This window comes from Pongo pygmaeus, chromosome 18 (assembly GCF_028885625.2).
Source record: "Pongo pygmaeus isolate AG05252 chromosome 18, NHGRI_mPonPyg2-v2.0_pri, whole genome shotgun sequence".
In the NCBI taxonomy this organism is placed as follows: Eukaryota; Metazoa; Chordata; class Mammalia; order Primates; family Hominidae; genus Pongo; species Pongo pygmaeus.
In genome coordinates this window covers 17,338,050-17,353,452 of record NC_072391.2, presented here as the reverse complement: position 1 = coordinate 17,353,452, position 15,403 = coordinate 17,338,050, and the positions used below count along the sequence as shown (strand labels likewise).

General features: G+C 49.8%; 1 protein-coding gene, 1 long non-coding RNA gene and 1 pseudogene across 3 annotated transcripts in view; 2 read left to right on the top strand and 1 right to left on the bottom strand.

The window, feature by feature from the left end:
* LOC129016092 (uncharacterized) overlaps positions 1-15,403 on the bottom strand; it is a 154,777-nt gene that overhangs the window by 91,264 nt on the left and 48,110 nt on the right. For both annotated transcript variants that reach the window (XM_054454967.2, XM_054454968.2), the window contains exons 17-23: positions 14,754-14,909; positions 13,387-13,571; positions 12,330-12,512; positions 11,184-11,275; positions 7,201-7,364; positions 5,134-5,293; positions 4,801-4,880 (exon numbers count right to left, since the gene is read on the bottom strand). In XM_054454967.2, coding sequence (XP_054310942.2) covers positions 4,801-4,880; positions 5,134-5,293; positions 7,201-7,364; positions 11,184-11,275; positions 12,330-12,512; positions 13,387-13,571; positions 14,754-14,909 — 1,020 coding nt within the window. The remainder of the gene's footprint in view (positions 1-4,800; positions 4,881-5,133; positions 5,294-7,200; positions 7,365-11,183; positions 11,276-12,329; positions 12,513-13,386; positions 13,572-14,753; positions 14,910-15,403) is intronic.
* LOC129016093 (uncharacterized) lies at positions 849-8,732 on the top strand. The gene is made up of 3 exons (XR_008494721.1): positions 849-1,121; positions 5,858-5,966; positions 6,825-8,732. It is a non-coding gene; the product is annotated as an uncharacterized LOC129016093 (long non-coding RNA).
* On the top strand, positions 3,268-3,361 carry LOC129016429 (small nucleolar RNA U13; annotated as a pseudogene).

The window sequence follows — 15,403 nt, the reverse complement described above, 5'->3', positions numbered from 1 at the left end:
CTTTGCAGTTAAAGAGAACGCTAGTTGTAAATGTGTCAGGTCACCAGGCGTAAACTGGGGTCTCCAGGCAACCCAGGACCCAACCCCTACACACTAGCACGAGGGGGCACTGAACAGAACACTCTTGCCTAAACCAACCTTAAATCCCATAAGCTTTGAGACAAGTTGAACCCAAGCTCTGGGACTTCATATTCATGAGCTCATCTGCCTCAGTTTCTTCATCTTGTATGGGGTTACAGAGAGGACTTGAAGGGGGGACCTCCTGTCTGCTGAAACAGGCTCCAGCAAGTTCCGGAGTTCCGGCTGTTACTGTAATTGTGATAAGTCTGGGGCAGGTGGAACTAGAATTTCTCCAAAGGCAAACATTTCCAGGCTGCAGGCAGCTCTATAGGGACCAGCAGGAAGGTCCACGGGGAGGTAGAGGCAATCCGTGCTTATATATTTAGCAAACGACTAGAAGTTCGAGGGCCCCTGGGAATTCTGAAAATGAGGCATACGTCTCACCCATTAGGCAGGTGGGGCTTTAGGAGGAAGACAGCTCTCCCCTGACATAGGTCTTCCCCCTACCCAGGCTGACGGCAGAGCTGGAAGTGGAGAACGTATTTTTGCAGCAAGACATCCAGCTCCGGCTTCAGATGCTCCACTCCAGACCTCTCTGAGAAGACACTGGAAACTGAGGCAGAATCAGGCGATCCACTGCCGAAGGTGCCCAGCGATCATGCCTGGTGGGATCAAGTCTAAAGCTGCTATTTGTACCCTGGCTGGAGTGCAGTGGCATGATCTCGACTCACTGGAACCTCCACCTCCCAGATTCAAGCAATTCTCCTGCCTCAGCCTCCCAAGAAGCTGGGACTACAGGCATGCGCCACCACGCCCAGCTAATTTTTGTATTTTTAGTAGAGACAGGGTTTCACCATCTTGGTCAGGCTGGTCCCAAATTCCTCACCTCAAGCGATCCTCCCACCTCAGCCTCCCAACATTTGTATACTTTTTGAAGTCACCGATCTGCCTGAAAAGTGGATGGAAGTTTTCAACCTTCTTCGCAGGATGGAGGGCAGACACAAAACTTCAACACAATGACAGGGGCTTCAAACGACTAAGTTCTGTCCAGGTACCCTTGGGTAAGAACACTAGAAAAGCAACTACTAAGATGAAAACGAGCCTAGACAACATAGTAAGACCTCATCTTCACAAAAAAAAAAAAAAAAAGAAAAAGAAAAAGAAAAATAGAAGGGCATGGTGGCACAGGCCATAGTCCCAGCTACTTGGGAGGCTGAGGCAAGAGGATCACTTGAGCCCAGGGGTTTGAGGCTGCAGTGATCTAGGATCACTGCACAGAATAAGACCTTGTAAAAGAAAGAGAAGGCGGGAGGTGGGCAGACAGGGAAAAGAGAGAGGGGTAAAGAGACTGGGAGAAGACATGGGAGAAAGTGGGCGAAAGAGGTGGGAAGAGGAAAAGAGAGGGACTAGAGGGAGGGAAACAGAGGGAGAGAAAGGAAAGAAAAGGAAGAAGGGAAGAAAAGAGAAAAGAGAAAAAACATATAAACCTTGTGGCCAGGGAATTCCATTGTTAAGAATTTACTCTGCAGAGAGAACCGTGTTCACGCCAGAATATTTGTAAGAGCAGAAACCTGGAAAAGACTCAAGAGTCCTTCATTATTAAACTAGCCGAATAAATTCCATTCCACGGACTATTACACAGTAATTTGCGCTACACAGGAGGCACTTATTTTCTTTAAAGTGGATATATTAACTCCATGTGCTGACTGTGTGCATAGATCATCTCAGAAAGGAATCACCAAAAAAACCCTAACAGTGGTTGGCTTTTAGGAGGGGTGGAAGAGAGGTTTTAAGTCTACACCAGCACCAACCAATAGAAGTTTCTGCAATGAGGACAATGTTTCAGGGCCACATGAAGCTGTGGAACACCTGAAATGTGGCCCATGCAGCCAAAGAACCAAATCTTTAATTTTCTTTAATTTTAATTCATTTAGATTTTTTTTTTTTTTTTTGAGATGGAGTCTCGCTCTGTTGCCCACGCTGGACTAAAGTGGCATGATCTTGGTTCACTGCAACCTCCACCCCCCGTTCAAGCAATTCTCCTGCCTCAGCTTCCCAAGCAGCTGGGATTACGGGAGCCTGCCAACAAACCCGGCTACTTGTTGTATTTTTGGTAGAGATGGGGTTTCGCAATGTTGGTCAGGCTGGTCTTGAACTCCTGACCTCAGGTGAGCCACCTCTCTCGGCCTCCCAAAGTGCTGGGATTATAGGCGTGAGCCACCGCACCCGGCCTCACTTAGATTTCAATAAACATGTGTGCCACTGGCTACCATATGGGAGAGTCAGTTCTATCCCCTTTCATAGCTTTTGAAATTTGAATCATTTGAATGCATTGCCTATTTAATTGTAGAATTTAATAGTATTTAGATTGAATTAATCTCAATGAAATCTACAACAGAATTTAAATTGTATCAGCACATGCTGGTCTAAAAAGATTGCCAAGGTATATATACGTATATTGTATTACGTGTGTGTGTGTATATACAAGCGAGCTCGCGCACGCACGCACACACACACACACAAACACACGTTTTTGAGACAGAGTCTCACTCTGCCGCCCAGACTGGAGTGCAATAGTACAAAATCGTCTCACTGCAACCTCTGCCTCCTGGGTTCAAAGGATTCTCCTGCCTCAGCCTCCCGAGTGGCTGGGATTACAGGCACACACCACCACACCCAGCTAATTTTTGTATTTTTAATAGAGCTGGGGTTTCACCATGTTGGCCAGGCTGGTCTCCAACTCCTGGCCCCAAGTGATCCATCTGCCTTGGCCCCCCCAAGCGTTGGGATTACAGGCGTGAGCCACGGCACCTGGCTGCCAAGGTATATTTTTGAGTTAAAAAAAAAGAAAAAAAAAGTCTTTACAGGTTAAAGAAAAAAAAAAAACACACAAAAACTGGGAAACTGGGAGTGGAGGCTCACACCTGCAATCCTAGCACTCTGGGAGGCCAAGGTGGGCAGATTGTGTGAGCCCAAGAGTCTGAGACAGCCTGGGCAACATAGTGAGACCCCATTTCTACAGAAACATAAAAAAATAGCCAAGCATGGTGGCACATGCCTGTAGTTCCAGCTACTTGGGAGGCTGAGGTGGGAGGATCGCTGGAGCCCAGGAGGTCAAGGCTGCAGTGAGCCATGTTTGCACCTCTGCACTCCAGCCTGAGTGACAGAGCAAGACCCTGCCTCAAAAAAAGAAAATAAAAATAAAAAAACAAAACTTAAGCATGACAATTGGGTTTTCATGCTATTGTATGATATGTGTGTCCCTCAAAACTTGTTACATCATCACATCACTCACCTGATGTGAAAAAGACAAAATAAAACCCAGAAACCCAAACTACAAATATTTGCAAATCTATAGGGTTACAGGTTGTACTGTGTCTCCCCGAAAGATGCTGAAGCCCTAAGCCGCAGGACCTGTGAACGTGACCTTATTTGGAAATAGGGTCTTCACACATGATTAAGCTAAGCTGAGGTGATGAGGGTGAACCCTAATCCCGTTTGCCTGGTGTCCTTATAAAAAGGGGATGTGTGGACACAGACACCTACAAAGGGAAGACTATGGGAAGACAGAGACAGAAGACCACCTGGTCCAAGCCAAGGAGCTCTGGAGGCTTCTAGAATCCAGGAGCGAGACCTGGGACAGATCCTCCCTGACAGCCTTCACGGGGGGGAGAAAAAAAAAAAAAAACAACAAAACAACACCTCGATTTCAGACTCCTGGCCTCCAGAACTGTGAGAATAAATTCCTGTAGTTGAAGGCACACAGTTAGCGTACTTTGTTAAGGCAGCGCTGGGAAATGAATACAGATTTCTCAGGGCGTGCATCAGTACTTCTGTAGGAAATTTGGGATGTGGCATGCTCTAACTTACAATTTATACCTTTCTCTATTCTGAATTCTTTTTTTGAGAGACAGGGTCTTATTTTGTCACCCAGGATGGAGTGCAGTGGCAGAAGCATGGCTCACTGCAGCCTCGACCTTCTGGGCTCCAGCAATCTTCTTGCCTCAGTCTCCTGAGTAGCTGAGACTACAGGCAGATGCCACTGTGCCTAGGTACCTCTTTTTAACGTTTTGTAGAGACCAGGTCTTGCTATGTTGCCCAGGTTTATCTCAAACTCCTAGCCTCAAGTGATCCTCCCAAGTTAGCCTCCTAACTTTCTGTAATTACAGGTATAAGCCATCACACCTGGCTTTTTTTTTCTTTCTTTTTTTGAGACAGAGTCTCGCTCTGTTGCCCAGGCTGGAATGCAGTGGCATGATCTCAGCTCACTGAAACCTCTACCTCCTGGGTTCAAGTGATTCTTCTGCCTCAGTCTCCCAAGTAGCTCGGATTATAGGCACCCGCCACCACACCCAGCTAATTTTTGTATTTTTATCGGAGGCAGGGTTTCACCATTTGGCCAGGCTGGTCTCGAACTCCTGACTTCAGGTGATCCACCTGCTTCGACCTCCCAAAATGCTGGGATTACAAGTGTGAGCCACCGCATCCCACCTGAATTCTTAAAAGCATGTTTTTGTGTTATTAATATCCATTTTTAACATCAATGACGGTGGGATTTGAGCCCATTTTTTTCTTGTTTTTACATTTCTGGGTAACAGAACTAACACTTGTTAACTAGCAGGTAGAAAGGGAAGATCCCAGAGGTGGTGGCAATAGTTAACAGGGCTCTGGGATGGGGGCAGGAAATCCCTGGGGAGGTGGCAGGTGCAGAAACAGGTGGGCCAAGGGTGTGGAGCAAACCTTGATGTAGTAGACGTCCCTGTCATCCACTACCAGCTCCAAGTGACCCGTGTGGGCACTCCCAAGAGCCTCCATCTTTCCTGGGGGTGCAAAACAAGAGTTTAGAGACAAGGGTTCAACATCTGGATCTGGCCCCTCCATCCCCCTGGGAGTACTGCCTGCCCTTTTTTTAATCTCTGTGCCTAAGATGCAGCACCTGTAAAATGGGGCTGGATTTAGTGCTGACCTCAGGAGGTCACAGACAATTCTATGAGCCAGCTCACTGCAGGGGCCCTGCCCTGAGTGTGGCACCGAGCAAGGGGCGCAGTGAACAGGGAGGGACGTTGACATTACCGTCCAGCTCGATTTTCTTCTTGGGATGGAGAAGCTTGAGCCGGAACTTGCTCTGGGGCAAGCTGTAGCTGATGTCCATCCCGACGTCCCTCGGCACTTCTGACCCGGGCGTGCCCATGAAGACATGGGCTGTGGCTTCTTGGGGGAACCAGCTGTCCTTCTGGAAATAGCAGAGTCTTCAAGATTGAGAGCCTCCACCTCTACCCTTCAGACACTTGCACTGTTCTCCTCACAATTCCCCAACCAGGAATTTCTCAGGCTTGAAAATCACCTGCAGAAGTGTAAAGCTCTGCAGAACAGCCCAGGACCATGTCCACAGGGTCGCAATTTATTCAGCAAACGGCCAGGGAGAAGCGGCTGCTTCTGCAAGCCCTGCACTTCCTCGCTGTCACCTGAGGGCTCCAGAACATTGCCCTCCAGCACTGCCGCCAAAACTCCTAGCACCCTAGCCCAAAGGGGAACACACTCTGCAAGTACCTCATGCTCTGGGGCTCCCTGTGGGACCAGGCTGAGGCTGCAACTTCACCTGAAATTGCACACCTCTCAGCATCTTCCCCCGGCCTTTCCTAATTTCTCCACTCTTTCTGGGTCCCCTGGAGCCTTTTCGTAACAAATCACTTGTACCCCAGTCCAAGGCTTGGGTCTCTTTTTGGGAAAGTGCAGCCTCAGCCACAAGCCCCATTCTGAAATCCCACGTCAACGTACATTTGTTCAACACCAACAGAGATGCGTGCTGCTGCGTGGAAGATGACTGAGCATGAGACACGCAGTCCCCGACCGCGTGGAGCCTACGTCCTAGAGAGGAGGCACAGGACCACCAGACACAATAACGCGTAAGACGGCAGCCGCCGGTGAGTGTGCTGGCAAAGTCAGTGGTTTAGGGGCCCTGACCGGGGCACTGGTCTAGACAGGGAGGCCCAGGAAGGCTGCCTCTGAGGGGTCCCATTGAGGGACACTTGAAAGGAGCTAGGGAGAGAGTTAGGTGGATATCCCGGACAAGAGTGTTCCTGGCAGGGGAAACACCCAGTGCAAAGGCCCTGGGGCGGGCATGTGCATGGCCTTGAGAAAGGGGCCAGTGTGTCTTCAGGGCAGCGAGTCTGGAGGAGAGTCAGGGAAGGAGGCCAGCAGGGGCGGGACTGCCAAGGGCCTGTGGGTCATGGTGTCTGGCTTCTACTCTAAGGGTAACAGGCACCATGGCGGGGCAGTCTACGTAGAGGAGGGACACGATCCAGCTGGGATTGCAGTGGGCCCATGTGGCTGCTGGTGAAGATGGTAAGGAAATCAGAGTGGGAGGTGGAGGATCAGACAGGAGGCCGCCGAGTGCCTCCTCTGGACCAGGTGCTGATGACACAGGGGTAAGTAAAACAAACGCTTGTCAGGCGCGTTGGCTCACACCTGCAATCCCAGCATTTTTGAGAGGCCGAGGCGGGCGGATCACCTGAGGTCATAAGTTAGAGACCAGCCTGACCGACATGGAGAAACCCCATCTCTAATAAATTACAAAAAAATTAGCTGGGCGTGGTGGTGCATCCCTACAATCCCAGCTACTAGGGAGGCTGAGGCAGGATAATCGCTTGAACCTGGGAGGCAGAGGTTGCAGCGAGCCAAGATCATGCGATTGCACTCCAGCCTGGGCAACAAGAGTCTCTGTATCAAAAAACAAACAAAAAAAACCCTCAATCTGCTCCCAGAAACTGAGTCACCAGCGGAGAAGACAGACATTAACCAACTAGCTTCACTAAGAAACAGAAGTGATCAAAAGGGAAGAAACGTGGTTGTCTTAAGGCAAGTCACAAAAGAATATGATGTGCTCTGGGGTAACCTAGGCAGGCTTCCCTGAGGAAGTGACTCCTGAACTGAGATCTGAAGACTGATTTCGAGTTAATGCATCATACAGCCCCAGATGGAGAATCAGTATGTGCAAAGGTCCAGAAGAAACCTACAGCAAGACCAGCACAGCCCAATAGCCCCAGAGAGGAGCCCCACGTCCTTTAGGGTGAGCCCAGTGCTGACCTACGGAGACCCACAACATGGCTGAGAAACACGGGGCTGTTGTCTAGGGCCCACCTGGGGCTGCAGGGTATAGGCAGCTTCCAGCAGGTACTGTCGGAGCCCTGGGTCCTGTTTCTGCAGCGTCACGGCCGCAAACACAGGCAATGAGAGCAGGTAGGGCTGGCCAGGCACCGGCCAGGTCACTCCACTGCACAGCCGCCAGCCCCAGGTGTAGGACACTGCAGAGAGAGGTAAGCAGGCAGAACTGGTCAGTGGAGACTCAGAGGGCTCTGGGCATGGGTGCCCGCCGCTGCCACATCAGCAAAGAAAGCTCTTCTCTAATTTCTTCTGAGGAAAGGCACGATGTAGACAGGAATCCCGTGAGGCAGTGGTGTGTAAACCAGGGTTTCTCTGCCTCAGCATTACTGACATTTGGGGTCAGATCATCTTAGGTGGGGGCTGTCCTGTGCACTGTGGGATGTTTTGCTGAATCCTGGATCCCCATCCACTAGATGCCAGTAACCCCTATCAACAATCAAGTATTTCTGCACATATTACCAAATGTCTCCTAGGGGGTCAAAACTGCCCCAGCTGAGAACCCCTGGTAGACTTTTTTTTTTTTTTTTTTTCCAGACAGAGTCTCGCTCTGTCACCCAGGCTGGAGTACAGTGGCACAATCTCGGCTCACTGCAACCTCTGCCTCCCAGGTTCAAGTGATTCTCTTGCCTCAGCCTCCCAAGTAGCTGGGATTACAGGCGCATGCCACCACGCCTGGCTAATTTTTGTATTTTTAGTAAAGATGGGATTTTACCATATTGGCCAGGCTGGTCTTGAACTCCTGATCTCAGGTGATCTGCCTGCCTCAGCCTCCCAAAGCGCTGGGATTACAGGCGTGAGCTACCGTGCCCAGCCCCTGGTAGACTTTTTAAAAAGAGTGTCAGGCAATACTGTGTAGAACACAGGCTCTGGAGCAAGAATGCCTGGTTCAAATTCTAGCTCGGCCGCTTCCCAGCTATGTGACCTTGGACAAATTACTTAACCTCTCTGGGTCTCAATGTTTCTTTTTCATTATCATTGTTACTACTCCTCTGACTCACTGTAAGGGCCTCAGTGTTCCTCATCTTAAACTGCTAATGATAATAGTTCCTGCCTCACGGCGTAGCTGTGAGGATTAACAGGTCAGTAAGTGTTGAGAGCAGCACCAGGCCTACAGTGATGTCTTTGGTAGTAACACTTATCCCGATTATAAAAATATATTTGTTGGCTGGATGTGGTCACTCACACCTGTTATCTCAGCACTTTGGGAGGCCAAGGCGGGTGGATCACCTGAGGTCAAGAGTACAGGACCAGCCTGGCCAACATAGTAAAAGCCTGGCTCTACTAAAATTAAAAAAAATTAGCCGGGCGTGGTGGCAGGCACCTGTAATCTCAACGACTCAGGAGAATCGCTTAAACCCGGGAAGCAGAGGTTGCAGAGAGCCGAGATTGCGCCACTGCACTCCAGCCTGGGTGACAGAGGGACACTCTGTCTCAAAATAAATAAATAAATTAATTAATTAATTAAAATAAAATAAAATAAAAATGTACTTGTTGCAGGAAATTAGAAAAAAAATTAGAAAGCTCAGAAAGATTTCTAAAAATTTTTTCTGTATTATATATGTTATAGTTTCATAAGTTTATTTACAATTCTAAATGCAACTTAAATGCAAAAGAGAAAAATTATCAAGAAGCAAAATTTGTATATCTTCATTAAATAGAGCCCTCCCCAACCTTACTCCAAAAAAAAAAAAAAAAAAAATTTCAAGATCTGCTATTATTTGGCACATTTACTTCCTGTCTTTCCACCCACTTGCGATCATATTCAGTGTTGCTGGCTTACACCTGACATTATTATTAAAGAAGTTTCTCATTAAAACAGCTCACTCATAATGGAGTTGAAAAGTTTGGGAAGCCAAAGCAGGTGGATCACGTGAGGTCAGGAGTTCAAGACCAGCCTGGCCAATGTGGTGAAACCCTGTCTCTACTAAAAATACAAAAATTAGCCGGGCTTGGTGGCAGGTACCTGTAGCCCCAGCTACTTGGGAGGCTGAGGCAGAAGAATTGCTTGAACCCAGGAGACAGAGGTTGCAGTGAGCCGAGACTGCACCATTGCACTCCAGCCTGGGCGACGAGAGTGAAACTCTGTCTCAAAAAAAAAAAAAAGTTATGCGATACGTCAATAACTTACCAACCCAGGAGCCAGCAAACATTCTTTGTAAAGGGCCAGATTGTTTGTTTGTTTAGTTAGTTACCTAGATAGCTAGCTAGAGACAGAATCCTCCTTGGTCACCCCGGCTTGAGTGCAGTGGCATAAACACAGCTCACTGTTGCCTCGACCTCCTGGGCTCAAGCGATCTTCCTGTCAGCCTTCCAAGTAGCTGGGACCACTGGTGCATGCTACCATGCCTGGCTAATTTGTTAATTTTTATTTTTGTAGAGACAAGGTCTCACTGTATTACCCAGGCTAGTCTTGAACTCCTGGACTCAAGGAATCCTCTCACCTCAGCCTCCCGAAGTGCGGGGATTACAGGCGTGAGCTATCTGCCGGCCAGAGAGTCAATATTTTATGCTTTGCAGTCATAGAGTCTAGCTTGCAACTACTCAGCTGTGCTGTTGTGGGACAAAGTGGCTACAGGTGATATGCAAATGAAGGGGGTGTGCTGCGTTCCCATACCACTTTATTTCTGGACACTGAAATTTCAATTTCATGAAGTTTTCATGATATGAGATATTCTTCTTTTGACTCTTTTTAGCCACTTAATATAAGAACCTGCCCTTAGCTCACTGGCCTTTATAATTAGCTATTTTGCCTACTCTGGAATATTTGAGTTGCTTCCTATTTTTTGTTCTAAATAATGATGCAACGAACATCTTTGTGCACAGAGCATTTTTAAGTGATTTTAGTTTGCTTTTATAGGGTAGAATTCTAGAAGCATTATCATTGACTGAAGTGGTTGGTAAAGGAAAATGAAGTTGGGTGCAGCGGCTCATGCCTGTAATCCCATTATTTTGAGAAGCCCAGGCAGGTGGATCACTTAAGCCCAGGAGTTTGAGACCAGCCTGGATAACATGGTGGAACCCTGTCTCTACAAAATACAAAAAAAAAAAAAAAAATTAGCTGGGCAGGGCGGCGAGTGCCTGTAGTCCCAGCTACTCAGGAGGCTGACATGGGAGGATCACTTGAGCCTGGGCAGATGGAGGCTGCAGTGAGCCATGATTGCACCATTGCACTCCGGTCTGGGCGACAGAGACCCTGTCTCAATAATAATAATAAAAGTACCATCTTGGGATCCCAATTTGCTATGCCAAAAGGAAAAAATTAATCTGGAAGCTGAGTCATGCAAGAAGCTGCCTTTTCTTTTGTTCCTAAGCAGGTAGCTACAGATAAAAGGTTAAATATTTGTGCAGCTATTCTATGTTCACCTTATCTTTTGTAAAGTGTTGATTTATTGAGCAAGTACGAGTATGTAAGTGACTATTCCCTTCCCTGTTCCTTTTCCCTTGCAGCCTGTGGATTCAGTCATGTGACCATACCCTCCCTCTTTCCCCTCCAGCCCGCTTTTCCCCTTTAAACAAAGGGAGAGAGAGCATTAGGACAAATACCTAATGCATGCGGGGCTTATAACCTAGATGATGGGTTGATGGGTGCAGCAAACCACCATGGCACATGTATACCTATGTAACAAACCTGCATGTTCTGCACATGTATCCCAGAACTTAAAGTAAAATAAAAATAATAAATAAATAAATAAATATTGAAGCTTTCAGAATCATCTCTGGAAAAAGGCATAGACAACAGATTGCTCTGTGGATTTGTGTTCCTTTATTTCCAAGCATGTCCTTAACCTTGGCAAAGTAAATGTTTAAATTGATTGAAACCTGTCTCAGATACTTTTTGGTTTGCAGAATATGAATACTTTTAGGGCAGAAGAGCAACTGTGGGATCTGGAGCTGGCATATTTCCCTTCAACCCTGGGATGCCCACCTTGGTACGATGGCATGGAGGCCCTGCTGCCTACCTTCCTCACCAGTACAGGACTGGACCTCAGAAGGGCCAGGGACATGTCTGAGGCTCCTCACGCCATCCCTGGTGATGAGGTACAGCTGAGAGCTGGGTAGGGAAAGAGGACAGTGTCAGACGTGTCATTTTCATTCATTCATTAGACAAGTAACACCTTGAGCTGCCAGAGCTTGGCACAGGGGCAAATTCTACCCTGAGCGGGGCCAGCCTTTGGGCAGTGCACACGCTGGTGGGGTGACACTCCATGGACACAGGGACAGATGCTGAGGACCACAGACAGTGACAAGTGCTGTGAGAAACCCACACGGAGGACAGCATGGCACAGGGCTGTCTCGGGGATAGAGCAGGGCCTCCTCTAGCTGGGGCAGGGGGAGTTCTCTGCAGAGGTAACTTTTGAGCAGAAATCCAAAGGATGAGAAGGAGCTATTGTTCCAGACAGAGGACACAGCAGGTGCAAAGGCCCTGGGGTAGGAACAAGTTGGCTGCTTTAGGAACATGGAAAGAAGGCTGGTGGGAGGGGGTCAGGATAGAGGGGGACAGTGAGTGAGGGTCAGGGAACAGGGGCAGATGCGAGGAGGGAGGAGGGAGATGGGCAGAGCCCCCATGGGGCAGGACAAGGGAAAGAATGCGGGTAGGTGGGGCAGCCTGGACTCTCACTCCCTCTAAAATTGCCCCTCTCCAAGAGTCACCTCCCTAGGGGTCACAGACAAGCATGCCCCAGAGGGACTCCAGGAAAGAGCTGAGGGGTCTGAAAGTTCTCCAGCTCTCACCTCTCAGCTGCCCACGGTCCCTGTCAGACACACCCACCCTTCACAGTCAACAGACACACATGCTCGTGGACACACACGCACTCCCACAACACACTCACTCCTCACTGACACACTCACGGACACACCCTCATGCACACAGCAGCTCACATGCACTCTCATATGTCTGATCATGTGTACTCAGACACAGGCTCATGGGTGCGCATACTAACACACATGCATACTAATGTCACATCCACACCCATGCACATCCCCATGCACACACGCAGACATGTGATCACACACTCACATGCATGCATGCACGCACACACACCACACACCTGCTCACCTGCACCCTCACGCTCATGGTTCCCTTCCTGCCGGCTCTGGGCACCCACCTGAAGCTGAGCAGCTCCACGGTCTCCTTGGGCGCGTTGAGATGCACCTTAAGGTCCCGGCCTTTCTGCACCTGGATCCCGCCATCCAGGCTGGCGGCACCGCGGATGCTGGTCATCCATCTCAGCCCGGCCTGCCCCAGGGCACCCGCTGTGCCCATCTGAGCCGAGATCTGGAGCAGGGCACTGAGGGACAGGCATGTACCAGCTGCATCCCAAGGGCCCTGGGGCCACAGACCCCACCTGCCACCCTCAGCAGCCCCCTGCACTCCTGAGCCACAGCAGCCCCTCCACCACTGCCACCACAGCCACCCAGAGGCTGTACATGCACCAAGCACTTTCCAGTCCTCACCTGCACTAATCCCTTTTACGGATGGGGAAACTGAGGCTCAGAGAGGTGAAAGCACCTGCCTAGGTTCCATGACTGGGACAAAGCATGCGGCTGGGACACGTGAACCCCGGGTGTCTAAGTCCCAGCCCAGGCTCTTCACACCAGAGAGCACCCAGCCTAGGGCATCCACATTCCCCATGTCAAACCCAGGGCCCAAGGACAGCTCAGCTGAGGGGCTGGGGACAGATGCTCAGCAGCACCATGACAGGTTCCAAAATCGGACAAGATATTGCACACATTCTGCTCTGGCGCTATGTGGCCCCAGGCTGTCAGTGTCCTCGCCTTGAACCTTGGTTTCTTCATCTGTCAGTGGGAATAAGAAGCACCAGGCTTGGTTGGTCGGGAGGGGGTCCCACGAGTTCAGTGAGCTCAAGGCTAGCTCCTCTCCTCCCTTCTGGGTGGGGTGGACGGAAGGGCATAGGGTTGTTGCCAGCCACCTCGCACTGCGGTGTGACCTTGAACACGTGACCGGACCTCTCTGAGCCTCAGCCTTCCCACCTGTAAAGTGGATCTAACCACCCAGTATCTCTGCACACAGTCTCTTGGCACAGGTGTTCTGCAGAATAGGGATCATCTCTTGCCCATATGGATGTCACCCAGGCCTCTGCAGCCCTCTGTAGGGATGGGATCCCACCACCTAACCTGTGCCAGCTCCCAGGAGCTAGATACCTGGGCTTGACATAACCATTCACAGAGAAATCCGAGCGCTGCTGGAAGTCAGCGGTTCCTCGGACCCGGATGCTGATGGCAGCCAAGGCGTTTAGGGTCAGCCGGGCAGGAAGGCCAGACACCGTGGGAAAGACCAGCTCCTCTGCGGCCAGGCTCAGCCTCCGGTTCATCTGCACCTCCTGCCTCTGCAGCCAAGAAACAATAAGGGGTGGCCGGGCGCGGTGGCTCACGCCTGTAATCCCAGCACTTTGGGAGGCCGAGGCGGGTGGATCACTTGAGCCCAGGAGTTCGAGATCAGCCTGGCCAACATGGGGAAACCCCGTCACTACTAAAAATACAAAAATTATCCAGGTGTGGTGATGCATGACTGTAATCCCAGCCACTTGGGAGGCTGAGGCAGGAGAGTTGCTTGAACCGGGGGGGCAGAAGTTACAGTGAGCTGAGACTGCGCCACTGCACTCCAGCCTGGGCAACACAGCAAGACTCCATCTCAAAAAAAGAAACAAACAAACCATAAGGGGACACGTGGCCACCCCTGCTGTGGGCCAGGAGCCCTCTGAGTACTGAGCACAAGAGATTTCATTTGTCCTCAGAGGGCACATGATCCCACTTTCTAGATGAGAAAACTGAGGCCACAAAGATAAATGTCACACCAAGTCCCGGTAACTAGAAAGGGATGGAGCTAGGTATGAACCCAGGCAGTTTGCTTATGAGAAAAGGTCAGGGGTCAGGTTCAGTCAGGTGGGGAGGAACGTGGATCCTCCCTAAGATTCTAGGCAGTTAGTATGCACCGGGCAAGCTGAAAGCACCCTGCTGCATTTTCACCACATTAGTTCCTTTAATACAATTGCTCTATGAATGGATATTCTGTTTTTTTGTTTTGAGACAGTGTCTCGCTCTGTCACCCAGGCTGGAGTGCAGTGGTGCAGTCTTGGCTTGCTGCAACATCTGCCTCCCGAGTTCAAGCGATACTCCCGCCTCTGCCTCCCGAGGAGCTGGGACTACAGATGCCTGCCACCATGCCCGGCTAATTTTTGTGTTTTCAGTAAAGACAGGGTTTCACCATGTTGGCCAGGCTGGTCTCAAACTGCTGATCTCAGGTGATCCACCTGCCCCAGGCTCCTAAAGTGCTGGGATTACAGGCGTGAGCCACTTCGCCCAGCCAGATATTTTGTTATTTTTTATTTATTATCCCATTTCACAGATGCAGAAACTAAGGCCGTGGTAAGTGAATCAACAGCTTCGAGGAGGTAAACGAAAGAGCTGGGATTTGACCCTGGGCAGCCTGACTCCAAATTTCATGCCCTTAAGTGCTTTGCCAAAGTGTCACAGGGCAGATGGCATGGACAGGGGCAGGCAGGAGCTACCTTCATGAGCTTGATGGCGAGCTCGGCCAGGTTCAGGGACCAGTGGTTCACGTGACTCCCCGTGGCTCCGCAGTTCACAAAGCTCAGCTCCTGCCCCAGCACCTTCATGCTCAGCTTGCATCGCAGAGCCTGCCGGGCCCCATGCCTCTGGGTCACCTGGGGGAGGTCACAAAGAATGGAGTCAGGGTTAGCAGAGTGATATGGTTTGGCTGTGTCCCCACCCAAATCTCATCTTGTAGCTCCCATAATTCCCACATGCTGTGGGAAGGACCCTATGAGAAGACTGAATCACGGGGGCGGGTCCTTCCCGTGCTGTTAGCGTGATAGTGAATGGGGCTTAGGAGATCCTATGATTTTAAAAATGGGAGTTTCTCTGCACAAGCTCTTTCTTTGCCTGCTGTCATCCATGTAAGACGTGACTTCCTCTCCCTGCCTTTCACCATGATTTTGAGGCCTCCCCAGCCACTTGGAACTATAAATCTATTACATTTCTTTCTTTCATAAATTGCCCAATCTCTGGTATATCTTTATCAGGAGCATGAAAACGAACTAATACACAGGGCAAAGTGCCTGTACTTTGGGAGGCGGAAGGGTCTGAAGAGAAAGGTCAAGAACTTGTGGGGTCCAGATGAGGCTTGCAAAACTCCTAG